Raw genomic sequence first — 22,006 nt, forward strand, 5'->3', positions numbered from 1 at the left:
AGACTTACATAGAATGTTACAGCACAGAAGGAGGCCATTTGACCCATCGTGCCTGTGCCAGCTCTTTGGTAGGCCTATCCTATTAGTCCCACTCCCCTGCTCTTTCCCCATAGCCCAGTGCCTACTGGGTCAAGAAGGTTGTGGATTCAAGTCCCACTGCAGAGACTTAAGTACAAAAATCTAGGCCGACACTAGAGGTGCTGCCAAGGCTTCTTCGGCAGCACCTCTCAAACCCGCGACCTCGTCCACCTAGAAGGACAAGGGCAACAGGCGCATGGGAACACCACCACCGCCAAGTTCCCCTCCAAGCCACACACCATCCTGACTTAGAAATATATCGGCCGTTCCTTCATCGTCGCGCGGTCAAAATTCTGGAACTCCCTACCTAACAGCACTGTGGGAGTACCTTCACTACACGGACTGCAGTGGTTCAAGAAGGCAGCTCACCACCACCTTCTCAAGGGCAATTAGGGATGGGCAATAAATGCTGGCTTTAAATGCTCCTATAAATGAATTAAAAAAAACACTCCAGTGTAGTACTGAGGGAGTGCTGCACTGTCAGAGGTGCTGTTTTTTGGATGAGATGTTAAACCGAAGCCCCGTCTGGCCTCTCAGGTGGATGTAAAAGATCCCATGGCACTATTTCAAAGTAGAGCAGGGGAGTTATCCCCGGTGTCCTGGTCAATATTTATCCCTCAACCAACATCACTAAAACAGATTATCCGGTCATTATCACTCTGCTGTTTGTGGGAGCTTGCTGTGCGCAAATTGGCTACCGCATTTCCTACATTACAACAGTGACTACACTTCAAAAAGTACTTCATTGGCTGTAAAGCGCTTTGGGACGTTTGGTGGTTGTGAAAGGTGCTATAGAAATGCAAGTCTTTTTATTTATCCCACCCATTCCCTTTTGAAAATTGAATCTGCTGCCACCTCCCTTTCAGGCAGTGCATTCCAGATCACATCATGGAGATACCCATTTAATTCCATGGGTTGGGTCGACTACAGAAGTTTCTGGTCTATATTGCGGCAATGTGGCGGCGAAGCACGTTGATGAGCCACTATGACATGCTATGGAATAGTATGGCTCAGGTTCATCCCTAGCATTCCTGCTATGGACTTCACACTCTCAGGAGCTGGCACCAAGCAGAGACACATCTCAGGGAGGGACATGATAGCTGATGGTGAGTCATCCTGGCCCAACCATATCACTCTTAAAAGAAAGAACCAGGAAAAAAATCAATCATTGGATATACAAGAACCCTCAGGTGGGGCTGACTGCACTGGGATACAAGCTTAGAAACTTAAACCAACATTGGGTGATATTTTTTTGTCTTTCATTTTTGAGGCGTTCTTCAATGGCTATTTTTTAATTCTAAATTTTGGGTGAGTTCTTATCAAAGTGAGGTAGCATTTTCCCAATGTTACCACTGGGCACTCCCATGTCGGCTGTCACATGAGTTAAGTGCAGGATAAATCGCCCTCTGACTCACCCCAGCCACAGAAGAGGGTGCCCCGATGTGACACTTGTGCTATTCCCACACCGGCCGTCCTTGTGACCTCTCTTGAGCTCTTAGTATCAACTGATGCTGGATTGCGTGTTTGTTTTGCGCTGTGAACTCACACTGACTGGGGACGGGATTGAGTCGATGGCATCCTATTAACCCGAGCTGAATTTAAATCCAGACCCCGGCTCAGGAGATGTGAGGAAAAGTTCAGCCTCTGACAGCTGATGCGGACAATCGGGCGCCAAAGTCATCGCGTTCCATTCCTCGGCACTTCTCACCTGACGAAGCACAACAATTCACCCCAAGAAAAGAATCTGAATTAAAAATGGTGGCTTTCTGTAGCCAAAGGTATTAAGGGATATGGGCCAAAGGCAGGCAGATGGAGTTAGGCCACAGATCAGCCATGATCTCATTGAATGGCGGAACAGGCTCGAGGGGCTGAATGGCCTCCTCCTGCTCCTTCTAACTGTACTGTTCTCAACTGGTCAATCTCGTCACACTGGAAGCACTCACCACAGTTATGGTGATGTTCCATCTTCTTCCTGCAGTGCTCTCTGATTCAGGTTTCCAATAAGTCATAATGTTTTTAAGGACACGGGGGAAGATTTACTCCGTGCACTACGTGTAACGACGTTGTAAACTCGTTCATAAAGAACGTTTTACCGATTTCCTTACACGTCGGCAATCATCTCCCATTGTCTGAGGAACATGGTCTCAACATACAGTGTTGGCCAACCTTGACAGAATGAATAACGTGTCGCGCTCATTTGTCCAGTTTCCCTTCATTTTCTCTTGGGGGTGATGAGTCCGAGAGTCCTCTGGTACCTTGTCCAGTCGGCCATTGCCCCTAAACAGTGAGTGTCAGCAGGGTATTTAGCTCTGACGGGGCTTCAGAGCCAAGCCTGATCTTGTCCTCACTCGATGTCCTCACACCCACCCCTCCCATCAGGGGGTCACTGGATTAGAAATTAGATGCAGGAAGCCCAGGGGACGCGACGGCCAATTGTGGCACCCACACTGCTGTCTTGCCTATGCTCAGCTAACCAAGAATCATACCTCGGGCCTTAGTGGTCCATATGGCTCAATGTATGATGCATTCATCAACTGAGCCACGGGTTGGGGGGGGGGGGAGTGCCTCGCTACCTTTCCCTTCTCCTTTAAGACGTTCCTTAGACCTTGCCTTTTTGACCAAGCTCCTGTCCTAATATCTCCTTATGTGGCTCGGTGTCAAATTTTGTTTGATAATCACCTTGGGATGTTTTACTATGTTAAAGGCGCTATATAAATGCAAGTTGTAGTTGTTGTTGTTTGGTGCTTGCTTTTGTTTTATTTGTTAAACCGGCCATTTGGGAGTTCTCCCCCCCCCCCACAAAGTAGTTTAAAAAAAAGATGGAACATTGCTATGTTACAGGGTGGATTTCCCCAGAATAAATCAGAATGTGGTGAGCAGAATTTAACATGGAGGAAAAAAAACAATGAATGGAAATTCATCATTGAGGTCACCGTGATCCAAACGGACTGTCTTCAAAGTGAGTGATGAGGTATTTGCACGCTTGGCATTGTATAAATTGAAGTAATACAAGTGGGACAGACTGTACCTGGATTCCTTCCGCCTCGTATTCCTCCTGCTCCGATTTCATTGTCAATTCAATCAGCAGCTGCTGCAGCTTCTCATTACAGTAATTAATACAGAACTGCTCGAAACTGGAGAGAAAGAAGTCATTCACGTGATTGAAGCCGCTCTAGAGGAAAGACAGTGTTTCATTTCCGTTTTCCCCAAATTTGCCACCCTCTTCCCTGCATCCCGTCCCTGGTTCACGCGAGGTTCCCATAAGCCGTTTCCTGAACCCAGACACCGGGCCACTCCCGTGCAATGTCTTGCCCTCTGATTTTTCTATCCATTCGGCAGCTCCCCATCGGTCTGGTTCACCACGAGAAGGCTCACCAGCGAGACCCTGCACCTTCCCGCACTTTACCACAAAAGGTTAGGTCAGCGCACGATGCTCTGTGACAGCTAGAACAGGAGGACAAGGAAGGAGGGCGTGTGCGTGTGATATTTTTGACCAGTACCCCCCTCCCGTCTCTCCCCTTTCTTGAGGCGCTCGCTCATATTAGAACATAGTTCCAAGGGTGCTGGCCGCCAGTACTTGGCCAAAATGGCCGTTCGTCACGTGTGAGCCTGGTGAGTGGTGGCAGGCTATTTGACCGCGGGGTGCAGCACACCTAACCCTACTCTCAGCCTTACCCGAAGCCCACCGACGTAGACTTTCCAGGCACAGTCGCTAGATAATGTTCAGGAACAAAACGCCCTGACTGATTCATTCCCCCCTCCCTAGCCCAGGAGACGCTGAGGCAAGTTGTCGCATCCCACCAACACGCCTGCTGTGATCAGGCAGCTCAGCTCAGCGCAGTCCGACTGGCTCAGTTACAAACGGTGGTTACAAACTGAGCTTTCGGGCAGATGTGAAGAATAAAGGTAAGGTAATAAAGCTGAGCATTCAATGATTACAGTTACTCCCACAATTAATTTATCATGCGTAGCCGTGTACACACAGGTGTCATGTTCAGGAGATTAGTGATACGACACACCGCCCTCTAGTTACTGTACAGCTGTCATTTGTATTAAGAGAAATGAATATTCACCAGCAAAGCACCGGGCAAGTCTGTCAGTGAGAGAAGAGAAGTGCCGACACATTAACAATGCACCAGTTTGAAGTATCTAAAATGGCAATGCATTGGAATCTGCCAGGATTTCTATGGTAATGTGTTGGACGTTTTAAAAGATGCAATTTGGATCTATTCTTCACTACGTTATACAGCCCAGTGGAGGTCTCCATCCCACCTCATTAGATTAGGTTCAAATCTAGGCTCCAGAGGTTAAAAGTCAGGGTTCTAATTCCACACCAGGGAGCGGAGCGTCAACACTTGCGCCTGGGTTAGCTTTGACCTCAGGTGTCGGAGATCAAAGGCCAGTGTTCTAGTTCACCTTATTACCCTAGTCCGTTCAACAAGATTGCAGTATGTTGGAAAACACGGCCTAGAAATTGGTCTCGGGGCGGTGGCACAAATCGGGCGATGTCGGATTGGCCGCTCGTTATACGCCGAGCCCGATATTCAGTCCCACTGCAGTCAATGGGAGTAAATATCAGGCGCGGCGTATAATGGGAGGCTAATCCGGCACTGCCCGCTTCGCCCCACCGCCCGAGGCCGATTTACTAACCCCACATGTCCACATCCAAGGGGTGTAATCGACCAATCCAAGCCCGATGATAATTTCACAATCCCTCTGCCACTAGACTCTAATATTTGGACAAGAATTTAGCCCATTGTCTAAACTCTGCCATTTTGTAGTTATTTGGTACAAACTGAACTCACTGGGGGGGTAATGTTAACTTTGGGCGATATTGCAAAATGGGTGATATCCAATTGACTGCCCATTACACTGACTTTCCCTTTCATTGACTTAGAAAGAAAGACTTGCATTTATATAGCGCCTTTCACAACCTCACAAAGTGCTTTACAGCCAATGAAGTACTTTTTAAAGTGTAGTCACTGTTGTAATGTGGGAAACGCGGCAGCTAATTTGCACACAGCAAGGTCCCACAAACAGCAATGTGACAATGACCAGATAATCTGTTTTTAGTGATGTTGATTGAAGGATAAATATTGGCCAGCGGGGAGAACTCCCTGCTCTTCTTCAAAATAGAGCCTCAGGATCCTTTACGTCCACCTGAGAGAGCAAACGGAACCTCGGTTTAACATCTCATCTGAAAGGCAGCACCTCCAACAATGCAGCGCTCCCTCAGTACTGCACTAGAGTGTCAGCCTAGATGGTTGTGTTCAAGTCCCTGGAGTGGGACTGGAACCCACAACCTTCTGACGGCAGAGGCGAGAGTGCTACCCACTGAGCCATGGCTGACACGGCAATTGAAAGGTGAATCGGGCATGGTGTATAATGAGTGGCTAATTCGCTATCACCCATTTCATGCCATCGCCCAAAGTCAATATTACCGCCATTCTGTACCACAGCAGCACATTATCTCACTTATTAACAAAAATTCTGTATAATATCTCATGATATAAAGGTTTAGGGAAGTTTTTATGTCCATGCAAATATAACCAAGCAGCTTAGTTATTCTGGTTGTTGGGGGATGATATTCATTTGATCCAGAAATGGCTTCTTATGAGTAAAGATTCTACCTAATGTATCAGGTGGGGCCTCCGGCTGCAGCAGAAAGTATACCAGACATTGTCAATAAATAATGGCTGGATTAATAGCAGAATTCACTTCTACTGGGACAGAACTCCCATTAGGTTCAGTAGATCACCTTAAAGGCAAGGAGCAGGCTGGTTTACGGAAAGCTGGTTAAGTAGAAAGTTAAGCGGAGTAGTGCTTGAGCCAACTGTCGGCCTCGGACTCAGCTCGAGAAAGGGATGAAGAAGGCAGGAGTACAAGTGCAGTATTTATCCTGGACTTGACACTATGTTGACATCCCTCAGAAACGACAAGGTGCATCACAAGAAGCTCTTACCTGTTGACATCAAAGACTTCAAATCCATAGATATCCAATAGTCCAATCACTGTTTTTCTGCTTGGGTCCTACAAAAGAAAACTGAAATCATGAATCACCCCTTGATCACTTGCCAATAACCAGGAGTTAAAATCGGGGCCTCGGAATTGACATTGAGTTGGTCATCTCAGTTAGGGATATCACAAAGGTGGCTGGGTGGTATGGAGATGGCAAACATTCACACAGCGGCAATTGCTCTCCTGAAGGTTGGGCCAAAGGTGGTGCTTGGAGTAAAGGCTGTATTACTCTGTATCTACCATTGGGGGGAGCTCAATCCTGACAATCAGTCAGTGCCCAAAGTGGAAACGTCTTCCATTCCCCAACTCTGACTCATGCCACAATAAATTAATCAAAAGATGCAAGTTTTTTTTTAATGGAATGCTTGTCCTCACCTGATTAGCGAGTGATTTATTGATCTTGTTAACGAGCCAAGTAAAAGTCCGTCCATAAATAGCTTTTGCTAATGCATCCCGAGCACAAAAGGCTTGTTCAACACTCAGAGGGCTCAAAACCTTTGAAAAACAAACAATACATTCATTGGTATTTGAAGAGTGTAACTCTTTTTTTCCTTTAAAATTTTCGTTTTCATTTTACTTGTTTCTTTTTTCTTTCAGCAAAGTTGTTAAACATTTTAATTTAAAGCAGAAATAAACTATTAGGGTCGGCTGCCTTCAAATAAAGCAGGGCCACACTAGTGAGGCTATGGCCATAAGACCAATCCACAGCCTCATGGGACTGAGTTACGGGAAAGGCTGGAGAAAGCTGGGCCTAGAAATTGGTCCGCACAGCTCCTGCTTTTCGGGCGTTACTCAGCCTACAATATGGCAGGCAGGAAGCGTGCGCACATTTCCGACTGGAAGTGCACCACCCGCCATATTGGGCAAGGACAAACAAGAGGCGTCCTATACTCGCGCGCATGCAAAGAAGGGGGCTAACACCTGCTTGAGATCCCCTCTGCAAGATTGGTTCGCCCTGCGGCAGCCAGCGCCATTGCAGGCCGCACCCAGGGAAACCAAGCCTGGGGCTCGCCTGCAACAAAGAAGGTAAGCAACCTACCCGAACGTGGAGCCAGGAGGAGCAGGAGTGCTCCTCCCAACCCCACATTAAAGGAAATGAGGATGCCAGGAATTTGACCTTCACACAAAGAGTGATCGACACGTGGAATGAACGCCTGGCTAGGGCGTTGAAAGCAAAACCCCTGAAATCAACTGAGAAACAGCAGGATGTTGAGATGAGGTGGGGGAGCGGGGGCAATGTCGGGTCGTTCTGGAATGATGACCTAAGCTGGATGGAATGGTCTTTCTTGTCCATAAGCATCTGGTGATTTGTTTCTATACAAATGCCGTTAGGGAGCAGGTGTGCGTAGGGAGGGAATGCACGATTACAGGCCAGCATGGTGAACTTCTTCTAATATTGCACACATAACATCGGGACTGGCAGTGCCCTGTTCATTAAGTGTCAGCCGTGGCTCAGTGGGTAGCACGCTCAGCTCTGAGTCAGTAATTTGCAGGTTTAAGTCCCCACTCCAGAGACTTAAGCACAAAAATCTAGACTGACACTCCAGTGGAGTGCTGCAGTGTTAGAGGTGCTGTCTTTTGGGTGAGACAATAAACCGAGACCCCGTCTGCTCTCTCAGGTGGACGTAAATGATCCCACTGTTGGAGTCGCTAGAAATCAACAGGCTCTGAGACTTTTGTTGCAGCAAAGGCAAAACGCGTGTTACTTTATTCACTCTCCATGAGGACTGAGGGACTCAGCCTCGTTGCAGGGCTATGACGTCATCACGCTACCGACGGATGACGTCATCATGCTACCAACGCTCTTAAAGGGACCCTGCCCCGATAACCCAACCAAGTACGTACATATAACAACATTGACTATACATAGTGAATTGTGTTTAGGTACATATAACCACATTGACTATACATTGTGAATTGTGTTATTGTCCCTATGTGGTCTCCGCCACACCACGGCACTATTTCAAAGAAGAGCAGGGGAGTTCTCCCCGGTGTCCTGGCCAGTATTTATCCCTCAATCAACATAACAAAAACAGATTATCTGGCCATTATCACATTACTGTTTGTGGGAGCTTGCTGTGCACAATTGGCTGCTGCGTTTCCTACATTACAACAGTGACTGCACTTCAAAAAGTACTTCATTGGCTGTAAAGCACTTTGGAACGTCCAGTGGTCGTGAAAGGCGCTATATAAATGCGAGTCTTTCTTTTAACAGATTTGTTTTTGAATGAGGCTGATTTTTTCCCCCTCTTTTGACTTCTCCCTTCCTCTCTTGGAGGTGCTGACTCACCTTGAGTCTGATTCCACAGTTGCTCTCTGATATCTCACCCATGTTCTTCATCTGACCAGGCAGTGAAGGCTGGCTATTCAGCTGCAAGGAGAGCATCCTGGCTGAGCAGTTTGCGGTAGGGGGTCACCGGATAGTGGCCAGGAGCAGGGACTCTGGCTCATTTTACACCTTCCCTAGCTCCAGAGTACTCTTTCTGCCACCCTAGCTGAGACCCAACCTGGAGCCTTCCAGGTCTGAGTCTCAGCACCGCACTTATCAGCGCATTTACCCACTAGGTCATCATAGGCAACGCATGGGCTACATCTTAATGTCCTTTCAGTGTTCAATACTCTTTCAGGCAGACTTCTGCCATTTTCAGGTCCATGAGTTCCCTGCCTCTGCTTTTCTTGTAAGCACCCAGCAAGAGTTTCTGACGCCAATCCTTTGGTACCTCATCAGCTTTGGTTTCAATCTTCTTGTGAGTTAAACCTTCTTGCAGGACTAAGACGTGCACACCCAGCAGCTGCAAAACAAAACAGTGAAGAAAAGAGGCGTGAAACGTCTATTTGTTCAGTTGTTGCTCAGTTCCTACTGTAACGATCCAGAGGGGCTGGGCTGTGGGAAGGGGGAGCTGTGGCCCCTCCTGTCCCGGGGAAGGGGAAGGGGAAGGGGAGAGTTGGGTATATGACGCAAAGCCCAGAAGGTGGAGGAAGAGAGCAAAGTGTTGGCGCAATTTTAAAAGTCTACCACTATTACTGGTTATTATTAAAAACACTGGGGTCAATCTCTGTCTTCACCACATTTTGTGAGAATCTGCAATCAATGGAATGAAAACTGGCCGGGTTCTATAAGAGGTGGGCGATCCACTCCATGTGATCATGGCCCATCTGGTGAAGGAAAAGATTTACCCAACTCTGTAACTGCATTTGGAGTTTTGTGTGGAAAAATTTGCCGACACTTATCCAGTTCTTACGGTGCTCTTCACACTATAATAAAAACTATTGACAGCGATTTTCTTTCTCTGACTATCAGACGTAATACTGCCATAGACCCCGTGATAAGACGACTGAAACTTTTTCCCCCAAGTTCTCCCTTCCAGGCTCTGTTCTGGTCCTAAAGGCAGCAGATGTCCTGCAGTAACTCGCCCAAGTGACCATTCTTCATAAGTGTGATGTATTATCACATGGTTTGGTATGAGCATGCTCAGTCCGCTCTGGCCTAGTAAAGCGAGCTCATGGACTCGCAACTCACCGAGTCTCTGTCCTTCATTTGTTCTACCCACATATATTACATTTTAGGCGACGAGAATGGAATCCCAAAGCCATTTTTAGGGATCATGGAAGGACGGTGTTCAACCTTCGAGTGGAAAAGCTTAAGGTGAATTTGTGACACCTAAACTGAATCTTTTTGTGATGTGAAGTGAAATCATCAGCGAGTACATTGTAGCTCTTAAAAACCTGTCTTTCCATTGTAACATTTTTGGATCGTGCGTTGCGAGATAAGTTTGTGTGTGGACTGGTGGATGAGCGCACACAGTCCAAGTTACTAAACACTCCAAACCTAATGTTTGACACAGCATGCAAAATTGCCCTAACTATGGAGATGGCGTCTAAGAATATTAGGGAGCTCTGTCCAACTCAAGTTACTAGTGCAGCTGAGGTCTACAGTCAAAAAGCCACTGCCGAACCTAAAGCTGTGAGACCGAGTCTTGGACTGTGTGCGCTCATCCACCAGTCCACACACAAACTTATCTCTCAACGCACGATCCAAAATGTACTGATGTTACAATGCAAAGACAGATTTTTAAGAGCTACAATGTACTCACTGATGGTTTCACTTTGTTTTTGGTTTCTGGTACCAAACTTATAGCTCTCTGCTATTTCTAATGGTTTTGGGTCGAAATGGTCCTCGAGTTTCTTGACAATGTCTTCAAATGACACATCCTTCGCTTTCCCTGGTGCGAGTAGGTTTGTCAACATTCCGTAGACATCTGGCCCAATCTCCGTTAGAAAAATTGCTTTTTTCCGTTCTCGAATTACTTTATTTGAGCTTGAACATTCTCATCTGCACCTTCGGTCTCAGTAATGTTATTGGCCTTAAAAACATCTCCATCTGCTCAATGTAAGAACTGAATAGTTTGCGAGCTCGGTCACATAGGCCAAGGCTTCCGATGAATCCCGTAGGCGCGGCCATGATTGTCCTGATCCCATTGAACAGTGACTCAGCACGCTACCTGTGTACCTGTGAGAATCAGTGCCGCTGTTGCTGTGTATACATACACGCGAAGGCGAAGCACAGACAATTCTGCATCAGCATTAACGGTAAAACGTCGCAAAGATTCAGTTTAGGTTTCACAAATTCATCTTAAACCTTTCCACTCGAAGGTTGAACACTGTGTCCTTCCATGATCCCTAAAAATGGCTTTGGGATTTCATTCTCGGCGCCAAAAAGGTAATATATGTGGGTAGAACAAATGAAGGACAGAGACAGGAAGAGTTGCTCGCCAATGAGCTTGTTTACTAGGCCAGAGCGAACTGAGCATGCTCGTACTAAATCATGTGACAAACCATGTGATAATACCTTACACCATCGATCTCAGTCTTGAACATACTCAACGACTGAGCATCCACAGCCACTGGGGTAGAGAATTCCTGAAGTTCACAACCCTCTGAATGAAGAAATTTCTCCTCATCTCAGTCCTAAATGGCCGCCCCCTTATCCTGAGACTATGCCCCCTAGTTCTAGACTCTCCAGCAAGGTGAAACAGCCTCTCAGCATCTAGCCTGTCAATCTCCCTCAGAATCTTATACATTTCACCTCTCATTCTTCTAAATTCCAGAGAGTAGAGGCCCATTCTACTCAAACCCTCCTAGGCGTTTGGAGTGATTGAGGCTCATTGCCAGGTGTGGAGTCTCAAGTGAAACGTTCACCCTCGAGTAGGCTATTCGACACCAGAGGGCATCACAGCTGCCCCCCCCATCCCGGCCTCACATGACATCCATACACATGCCTGTTCCAGCCGGTGTCACTGGGTCAGAGCAGGAAGCCTGGCTGATTTTTTTTTTTGCCTTCCCTAGCGCCAGGGTGCTGAGGCCTATCGTAGCACCCCAACTGAGATCGGCCATTTCAGCACAGGTCCATCTGGCTCTGCCAGACTCAATTTCAGAAAGGGAACTGCACAGACCATATGAGCCATTGGGCAAGTATGTCAAAGTTCCTTTTGCGGGACTGATTCTAACAGCGTTTTTCTAGACAATTTTCCACTGCTTTCTATGCTGCTGTTAAGCCGTCTGATCTGTAATTATGGCAGTGATTTGGCTCTATTAATCCCCACAGAACAGAAACACCATGTAGCTCCTTTACATAGGAAGGAAAATAGGAAGGACCACAGGAAGAGGAATTCAGCCATCGAGCCTATTCCACCATTCAATTAGATCATGGCTGATCTGTATCTTAACTCCATCTACCCGCCTTGGTTCCATAACCCTTAATACCCTTGCCTAACAAAAATCTCAAACTTTCAGTTTTGAAATTTTCAATTGACCCTCAGCCTCAATAGTTTTGTTGGGGGAGAGAGTTTTAGATTTCCACTACCGTTCGTGTGAAGTGCCTCCTGACATCACCCCTGAACGGCCTGGCTCTAATTTTAAGGTTGCGCCCAATTGTTCCTGGACTTCATCCCCACCAGAGAAAATAGTTTCTCTCTATCTAACCAATCAACTTTACCTTGGCGATCCACCTGATTTGCTTGTCGACGGTGATGTCGGCATGTCCTTGGCCATCCACACTGAACTGGATGTTTCCCAGATGCAGAACGCTGGCTATGATCCCCAACAGGTCCTGGCACACAAAGGCAATGTTATCAATATTTGAAGATAAGTCAGGGGCCTGAGCTAGGGAATTTAGTCATCAAAAAAAAAATGGCCAACAAAAAGATGGCCGCTTGCATTCACTTGACATCATCAAGATATGGAACCTGATCGCTCCACGAGTCATCAGGTACCTCTGACAAATATTAGTCATTAGGATTTACTGGTTTTATTTGTGTACTGAAGCCCAGTGCGTCTCCCAGGATGTTCCAAGGCACCACATGCAATGAATTACTTTGAAGTGCAGTCACCGCCCTCCTGTTAGCGAATGCAGCAGCCATTTTGCATACAGCAGGGTCCCACAAACAGCAGCGAGCCGAATGAATAGTTCATTTTGTTTTCGATGGTACGGGTTGAGGGGTAGAAATCTGGGAGAACTCCCTACTCCTTGACCAGCGTCATGGAATTTTTTAGGATCCATTTGAATGACAGGAGCTGGCAGAGGGAGCCTCAGCTTAATACCTCATCCAAAGGGCAGCACTGATGGCATTAACGTTCCCTCTAAGCTGTGCGGACATGCGGGGGCACAGCTGTCTGTCGGTCCCGCGCAGCCCAGGACCGGCTTTGCCAATGTGAACTTTCACACATGCGCGAAACTGTGAATGGGACCCAGTAAAAAAAAAATTAGGGGAATATTGGATGACATTCATTTTTTAAAATAAAATTTAATCTGCAGCTCTGTGATGCTGAGTTCAAAATGCAGAAGACCACAACATCTTAAAGCGCTGAAACTTAAACTACAAAGTACGGAGCAGAGTCAGAACGGTGCTGGTCGATGGACAGCTGAGGGCTCTACGAATGGAAGCAGAGTTGTTGTTCCAGCAGCACTAAACTGCGTTAACCTAGACTCAAACCGTTCCGTGCTGGAGGGGTAGCCTAGCGGCAAGTCCTGGAGTGGGATTTGAAACCCACAAACTTTTTGCTCAGCAACAGGATCCTAGTAAGCGAGCCAAGCAGTCACACATTGGAGCCTTTCTGTCGTAACACATTGGCAGCAGGCGCATGGGAACATCACCACCTCCAAGTTCCCATGTCCAAGTCACACACCATCCCGACTTGGACATATATCACCACCGTCGTTCCTTCATCGTCGCTGGGTCAAAATCCTGGAACTCCCTCCCTAACAGCACTATGGGAGCACCTTCACCACACGGACTGCAGTGATTTAAGGCGGCGGCTCACCACCATCTTCTCAAGGACAATTAGGGATGGCCAATAAATGCCGGCCTTGCTAGCGATGCCCATGTCCCCAGAATGAATTTTTTTTAAAACTCACGTCAATGTTGCTGTCAGTGAAGTCAATCACAGACAATGCTTTTCGAACAGTCTTCCAGCCACTTTTGTCATTGATGGAACTCACTTTGGCACACTCACCCTATTGAGAGACAGCAAAAACAAACCTTTGTGACCAAGTAACAGGACAGAAAATGGAACGAAATCAGGACAGTAAATATTGGAAACCGCAGATCAATTTGAAGCAGCAGGCATGGACCTCTTGGGCTGAATGGCCTGTTTCTGTGCTGTAAATACTTTGCAATATGAACATTCTGACTCTCTAAGGACTCCCAGGCCGGAATTTTGCTCAGAGTGCGGAATTGGAGGCGGGACCGCTGTCAAAATCGCAAAGATTGACAACGGGTAGGAAACCCGCTGTCAACTGCCTCCAATAAATCTTCCCAAGTGTCAGGTCCCCGATTTGTGCATGGACCCGACACCTAGCGGCGGGAAGAGGATTATAGCCACTTAGCTGCCTGTTAAAATGTACTTGATACTTGTTAACAGGCTCTTTTTCAATTTTGCCGCTTCTGCCTCGGGCTTCCTGACGTCCGGACACCACGCCAGGTAAGTGTGGCGTGTTGTGAGTCTGCTGTAATGTTTCTGCATTGATACCAGCTGCAGAAGTGGTGTGAAGGATCCAATGGTACACTGGTGAGTTTCAGAGGTAAGAAAATGCTGGGAAAATCATTTTTAATGCATTTGCACTTTTCTGTAGGTAACAAGTTTTGAATTGACTGTCTAGCCCCACCTCATTGGGAGAACCTCTCTCACCAGTGACAGATCGCTTCTGTAACCTCACCTGCAGCTGCCATCTGTTCTATCCTATGGAGGGAGTCACTGGAGAGCCTGGGTGCAAGAGCTCACCTTTGTACAGTGATTGTCAGTGTTTGCAGCACCTCAATGCTGTCAAACACTGAGAAATAAGCTGTCAAAAAAAATTGTGCGTGGTCCCTTTAAGAAAACCGGCAGATGGCGCGTCATCAAATGATGTCATCTGACCAGCTTCCTCTTAATTGGCCGGCAAGCCCGCAGGGTGGGCTTAACAAGGTCAATCAAGGGAAAATCATGTCCGTGGGCCGGATGCAGTTGGGGGCGGGACTGGAACCTGGAAACCAGCTGACCCGCTCCCAAGCCGCATCCATTTACAAAATCGTGGCCCTAATATTTAAACACCTTTCTCTGATTCAGAGCTCTTGATTTTAAAATTTGGTCCTTAGGCTCTCTCAAAGGCTCAGCGAGTTTACTCAGTGAGAAACTGAGTCATTCAGAGCAGGAAGGTTCCACATTCATTCTTCAATCTGTGCCGATCTCGCCAGCATCAGCCATGGGGGCAGTTAGAAGTGTTATCATTGGCTTCTGTGCCCCCTTGGATTAGGGTGGGAGGAAAATCAGCCAGGTTTCTCCCCTCACCCCCCCCCCAACCCCCGCCATCCCCACCCCTGATGGCCATTCAGTGACGCCCCCCTGCTGAAAGTTCACGTGCTTGGATGGCAAGTGAGGGCAGGGTCGGATTTGGCTGTGATGTGGCCCACAGTCGACTAACCTGCCAACTCTCATTGTCTAAGCTCAGACATGAGGAACATAGGAATGGCCATGTGGGCAAGGTACATTGGCACCTCAGCAAAGAGTCAGTGTTTCCGAGAAGAGGAAGGGAAAGCGTTTGTGAGAAATAAGTAACGTTATCAAAAATAAATGGTGGTTTATGCAAATCAGGCCCATTTAAAATGTATTTCTCACACTCCAACCTAGGTTTTAGATTTATTTTTCTACTCTTCTCCCATCATTGGCCTGTTCACAGATGGACAATTTCCCCTGCAGCCGGACACCAGGAGGCACCAGAGACCCCGGCCTAACCTGTCCGCCTGATTTCCTCTCCACCGCCTGCTCCACAAATATCAATGCTTCTCAGGTGAGAATGTGAGCAGAACAGGGATTGGAGCAAGGATCAAACCTACGTTCATCCCCATTCCAGGCCTTTTGAGTATTAGTGCAGTTACATTCATCATTACCTCCAGCGACTGATGAATACATTTCATTTATTTAAAAATAAACCACAAACTACAATAAGGAACATTCAAAATGAACCTAAGCGGACATCCAGCCCAGGGTGTCAAACATGGGAAAGTACTTGTCCCTTTCCAACTGTGGTGATACACTTATACCTTCCCTGTATTCTAAAATGCCAGTGTCTCTAGATTCAGATCCTTGGGGACTGTATTCACCCAGTGACTCCCTTGATCACCATGCCAAGACAATGAGCCTTTTCACCATCAGCCATCCCTATCAACTTATCCAGTATGAACAGTGTGAAGCTTTCACCTCCGACAGCAGTGTCAATAAACACATTTTAGGATTATTATCAATGGCCATGTGCCCTCCTTGGTTATGGCACTCGCCACAGCCCCAAAAGGGTGAGATTTGAGTAAGGTGCCACAACGTGTGAAGAAGGGTACCCTGTTCTAAGTCACAACACCAACATCTGTCCTCAGACGAGTTGACCAATGTTGCCATTTTATGTGAGGTACATTAGATCCGCAAGATCCTGCAAATCCATTGGCAGGATAGGTGCACCAAAGTCAGTGGACGGGCCACATCGTCCACATGCCCGATACTAGACTCCCAAATTAGTTACTACTAGAAAATGCAATAATAAAATACTTGCTAAACTACTAACTACACAGAGGCTTTAAGAATTGAGTTTAAACTCAGAATGACACCTCGTTGTGCTTCAGGTTGTGGTTAACCCAGGTGAGGCAATTCTTACCAGTGGCGGCTGGTGACCTTTTCGACAGGTGAGGCACACGCTGTACCTGATTAACCCAAGCCAGCTTGTTACCACAGCAACCGGCCCTTCAGGCCATGCGCAACACATTTAATTTCTTGTCAGTAGCGATCCTTCAGTATAAGAAGAATGCAAGGTCAAAGAAAAGAGCAAGAGGAAAACCGATAAACGGAGGGGAGGAGAGGAAGCCAGTAATTATATTGGCAAAGCCAGCTCCTGTTCCATTGGCAGCCCTCCCTCTAATCTCACAGCCCAGGCCTCTGTCTCCTCTCCGGGCCTCCGTCGACTCTGTGTCTGGGCTGGCCCATCACTCTCCTGGCAGCCCAACCTGTGGTGGGACCCCACACACCGTGATGTGGCGTACGGCTCCCACTTCTTGGCCTCATCAGGATGGATCCAGGGCTGCTGGCGCCCGGGTTATGGAAGGGACGTGGTCAGGTTGTATACTTTGGCTTGGAGGTTCGAGAGAGATTTTCACACTTGCATAGAACAAAACCAGAGCACGAATCACAGCTAGGTGTGACGTGAAGTGAACCAAAAATCACCGGGGATTAATAAACATCAGGCCCCACACTTTAGGAAGGAGGTCAAGGTGCAGAAGAGATTTACGGGAATGGTACCAGGGATGAGGGACTTCAGTTATGTGGAGAGGCTGGAGGAGCTGGGATTGTTCTCATTAGAGCAGAGAAGGTTAAGAGGAGATTAGATAGAGTTGTTCAAAATCATGAATGGTTTTGATAGAGTAAATAAGGAGGCTCAGTAACCAGAGGACACAGACTTAAGGTAATTGGCAAAAGGACCATAGGTGACATGAGGAAACATGATTTTCCACAACTTAGCTTCAGAAGCAGCGGCCTAGGGTCATGACTGGGTGCCGGACGTAAGGGTGGAAATTGGCAATGCCAGTTCCCTGCCCACCTCGTAGAATGTGCATCAGATGGTTTCGCCCAATAGCAGGGGTTTAATTTTAATCTAACAAGTTGTATAAGCATCTACTCGGGGCAGCACCGTGCTTACCTCCAGGTTTTACTCTGAAACTAAGTGGATCGAGAACAGGAGTCCGAGAATATGCCTTGGAGAGGGTGCGGAGGAGATTTACTAGAATGGTACCAGGGATGAGGGGCTTTAGTTATGCGGAGAGACTGGAGAAGCTGGGATTGTTCTCCTTAGAGCAGCGAAGGTTAATTCTCTACCCCAGAGAGCTGTGGCTACTCAGTCGTTGAGTATATTCAAGACAGAGTTTGATAAAACTTTGGATACTAAGGGAATCAAGGGATATGGGGATAGTGTGGGAAGGTGGAGTTGAGGTAGAAGATCAGCCATGATCTCATTGAATTGCGGAGCAGGCTCGAAGGGCCGAATGGCCGACTCCTGCTCCTATTTCTTATGTTCTTATGTTAAGGGGAGATTTAATAGAGGTGTTCAAAATTATAAGGGGGTTTGATAGAGTAACTAGGGAGAAACTGTTTCCACTGGCAGAAGGGTTGATAATCAGAGGATAGAGATTTAAACAGATTTAAGGCAATTGGAAAAAGAGCCAGAGGGGCGATGAGAAGAACCATTTTTACTGAGCGAGTTATTATGATCTGGAATGCGCTGCCTGAAAGGGCGGTGGAAGCAGATTCGACAGTAACTTTCAAAAGGGAATTGGATAAATACTTGAAGTGGAAAAATTTGCAGGGCTGTGAGGAAAGAGCAGGGGAGTGGGACTAATTGGATAGCTCTTTCAAAGAGCCGGCACAGGCACGATGGGCGGAATGGCCTCCTTCAGGGCTGTATGCTCCTATGAATATAGACAGAGCACAGAGTGTTCTCTTAGAGCAGCCGACAGGGACACCCACTCCTGGCTCGGGGGGTGCGCAAACAGGCCTTCTGTTTTGGCCGGACATGACAGCAGGAAGTCTGTGACAGGTCTAGTTGAGATGGTGCCACACCCAATGATGCCGCCTCCCCCCCCCCTGGTTCTTACCTGGATAAGATAGTGGTACTGCAGCGGGTTGCGCTCTAGGCCCAGCCAGCAGAGCAGCTTGTCCTCTGCTCCCTCCAGCAGCTGGTAGAAGATATGAAAGTTCCGCTCTCCGTGATTCTGGTGGGCCACCCTTGACTTCTCCAGGAGGTAGCTCAGGATATGGCCACCGACCGGAGCTCCCTGGAAAATGAGCAGTGGGATGGGGTTTGTATCGACAGTGAATACATAGATAGAGAGGGGAGGGGGTCCTCAAAGCATTATAACATCTACATCAACGTCAGAGTTCATTAGGAAGTATCACAGAATAACGGAATCAGAAGGTTCTCAACAACAAACAACAGCAACAATTTGCATTTATATAGCGCCTTTAATGCAGTAAGACGTCCTGGGCGCTTCACAGGAGTGTTCTCAAACAAAATTTGACACCGAGCCACATAAGGAGATATTAGGGCTTCCAGAGCTTAGGTCCTCAGCAGGTGAAGGCACGGCCACCAATGGTGGAGCGATTAAAATCGGGGGATGCGCAAGAGGCCAGAATTGGAGGAGCGCAGATATCTCGGAGGGTTGTAGGGCTGGAGGAGGTTACAGAGATAGGGAGGGGCGAGGCCACAGAGGGATTTGAAAACAAGGATGTGAATTTTAGAACAACAACAACTTGCATTTATATAACGCCTTTAATGCAGCTTGGTGGAATCTGTGCTAATTTTTCTCTCCGTCCCGTCAGTCCTTTCCTTTGCTTGGGCAACGTGTCTTGAGGGGATGGTTAAGCTTGACAACTGAAGAGCACATGAACGTCAATGTGTGGTATTTCAGTCTCCCAAAACAGAATGGGTTAACTTGGTGCATTCTGCAATTAGCCTCCTTTAATATCATAGACCGATAGGCTTGGACCTTGTGCACAGGCCTAGAATTGGCTGGCTTCCCCACAGCATCAACAACATGCGTTAGATGTTGCGGATTTCAGCGATAGAAGCGTGGTAACTCATAGAATCATAGAAATTTACAGCACAGAAGGAGGCCACTCGGCCCATCTTGTCCGTGCCGGCCGACAAACAGCTATCCAGCCTAATCCCACTTTCCAGCTCTTGGTCCGTAGCCCTGTAGGTTGCTTCAAGTGCATATCCAAGCACTTTTAAATGTAGTGAGGGTTTCTGCCTCTACCACCCTTTCAGGCAGTGAGTTCCAGACCCAACCACCCTCTGAATGAAGAAATTTCTCCTCAAATCCCCTCTAAACCTCCTACCAATTACTTTAAAGCTATGCCCCCTGGTTATCGACCCCTCTGCTAAGGGAAATAGATCTTTCCTATCCACTCTATCTAGGCCCCTCATAATTTTATACACCTCAATTAGGTCTCCCCTCAGCCTCCTCTGTTCCAAAGAAAACAACCCCAGCCTATCCAATCTTTCCTCATAGCTAAAATTCCCCAGCCCAGGCAACATCCTCGTAAATCTCCTCTGCACCCTCACTAGTGCAATCACATCCTTCCTGTAATGTGGTGACCAGAACTGCATGCAGTATTCTAGCTGCGGCCTAACTAGTGTTTTATACAGTTGAAGCATAACCTCCCTGCTCTTATTTTCTACGCCTCGGCTAATAAAGGCAAGTATCCCGTATGCCTTCTTAACCACCTTATCTACCTGTCCTGCTACCTTCAGGGATCTGTGGACATGCACTCCAAGGTCCCTCTGATCCTCTGCATTTCTCAGTGTCCTACCATTTATAGTGTATTCCCTTTCCTTGTTAGCCCTCCCCAAATGCATTACCTCACACTTCTCCGAATTGAATTCCATTTGCCACTGTTCTGCCCACCAGACCCGTCCATTGATATCTTCCTGCAGTCTACAGCATTCTGTTTCATTATTAACCACACGGCCAATTTTTGTATCATCTGCAAACTTCTTAATCATACTTCCTACATTCAAATCCAAATCATTGATATATACCAGAAAAAGCAAAGGACCCAGTACTGAGTCGGTGCAGGCTCGATGGGCCGAAATGGCCTCTATCTGCACTGTGGGGTTTCTGTGATTCTGTGAGCCCTGCGGAACCCCACTGGAAACAGCCTTCCGGTCACAAAAACACCCTTCGACCATTACCCTTTGTTTCCTGCCTCTGAGCCAATTTTGGATCCAACTTGCCACTTTGCCTTGGATCCCATGGGCTTTTACTTTCGTGACCAATCTGGCATGCGGGACCTTATCAAAAGCCTTGCTAAAATCCATATAGACTACATCAAAGGCACTACCCTCATCGACCCTCCTTGTTACCTCCTCAGAAATGTAATCAGGTTAGTCAAACACAACCGTCCCTTAACAAATTCGTGCTGACTGTCCCTGATTAATCTGTGTCTTTCTAAATGAAGGTTTATCCTGTCCCTTAGAATTTTTTCCAATAATTTTCCCACCACCGAGTTTAGGCTGACTGGACTGTAATTACTCGGTCTATCCCTCTCTCCCTTTTTAAACAAGGGTACCACATTAGCAGCCCTCCAGTCCTCCGGCACCACACCTGTAGCCAGAGAGGATTGGAAAATGATGGTCAGAGTCTCTGCTATTTCCTCTCTTACTTCTCTTAAGAGTCTGGGATACATTTCATGCGGGCCTGGGTATTTATCCACTTTCAAAGATGCTAAACCGCTTAATACTTCCTCTTTCACCATGTTTATTTCAGCTAATATTTCACACTCCTCCTCCCTGATAGCAATGTCTGCATCGTCCCTCTCTTTTGTGAACACAGACGCAAAGTATTCATTAAGAACCGTACCCATGTCTTCCGCCTCCACACACAGGTTACCTTTATGGTCCCTAATAGGCCTTACTCTTACTTTAGTTATCCTCTTGCTCTTAATGTATTTATAAAACAGCTTTGGGTTCTCCTTGATTTTACTTGCCAATATGTTTTCATGCCCTCTCTTTGCTTTCCTAATTTCCTTTTTAATTTCATCCCTGCACTTTCTAAACTCCTCTAGGGTTTCTTCAGTATTGAGCCCTCGGTATCTGTCATAAGCTTCCCTTTTTATCTTTATCCTTCCCTGTATGCCCCTTGACATCCAGGGAGCTCTAGATTTGTTAGTCCCACCCTTTTTCTTTAAGGGAACATACTTGCTCTGTAACCTCACTATCTCCTCCTTGAATGCCTCCCACTGCTCTGCCACCAATTGACCTTCAAGTTTCTGTCTCCAGTCCACTTTGGCTAAATCACATCTCAGCTTAATTCTAGGGAATGTAGCCGGGCAAGTGGCAGAAGTGTCAGTAGGAGAGCATATTGGTGACAGTGACCATAATTCGGTGAGATTTAAGGTAGTCATGGAAAAGGACAAAGATAGACCGGAAATAAAGGTTCTAAATTGGGGGAAGGCCGATTTTAATATGATAAGGCAGGATCTGGCCAAAGTGGATTGGGATAAGCTACTTGTAGGAAAATCCACATCAGAGCAGTGGGAGTCTTTCAGAAAGGAAATAAAGAGAGTACAACGCCAACATGTTCCCGTAAAGGTCAAGGGTGGGACCAACAAGCCCAGGGAACCCTGGATGTCAAGGGATATAGAAGAATGGATTAGGAAAAAAAGGGAGGCTTTTGGCAGATACAAAGGACTGAAAACAGTGGAAGCCCTAGAGGAGTATAGAAAGTGCAGAGGGTACTTAAAAAAGAAATTGGAGAGCGAAGAGGGGGCATGAAAAAACACGCGGGCAAAATAAAGGAAAATCCCAAGGTGATTTATAAGTATATTAAGGGCAAGA

General features: G+C 47.0%; 1 protein-coding gene across 1 annotated transcript in view; it reads right to left on the reverse strand.

Moving 5' to 3' along the window:
* myo1ha (myosin IHa) overlaps positions 1 to 22,006 on the reverse strand; it is a 71,942-nt gene that overhangs the window by 44,377 nt on the left and 5,559 nt on the right. The window contains exons 3-9 of the mRNA XM_085961308.1: positions 18,264 to 18,443; positions 13,511 to 13,609; positions 12,092 to 12,205; positions 8,817 to 8,888; positions 6,472 to 6,591; positions 6,041 to 6,108; positions 3,107 to 3,212 (exon numbers count right to left, since the gene is read on the reverse strand). Coding sequence (XP_085817434.1) covers positions 3,107 to 3,212; positions 6,041 to 6,108; positions 6,472 to 6,591; positions 8,817 to 8,888; positions 12,092 to 12,205; positions 13,511 to 13,609; positions 18,264 to 18,443 — 759 coding nt within the window. The remainder of the gene's footprint in view (positions 1 to 3,106; positions 3,213 to 6,040; positions 6,109 to 6,471; positions 6,592 to 8,816; positions 8,889 to 12,091; positions 12,206 to 13,510; positions 13,610 to 18,263; positions 18,444 to 22,006) is intronic.

The sequence above is a fragment of the Somniosus microcephalus genome, chromosome 19 (assembly GCF_052327205.1).
Source record: "Somniosus microcephalus isolate GS21.2 chromosome 19, FLI_Smic_1.0, whole genome shotgun sequence".
NCBI classification, from domain to species: Eukaryota; Metazoa; Chordata; class Chondrichthyes; order Squaliformes; family Somniosidae; genus Somniosus; species Somniosus microcephalus.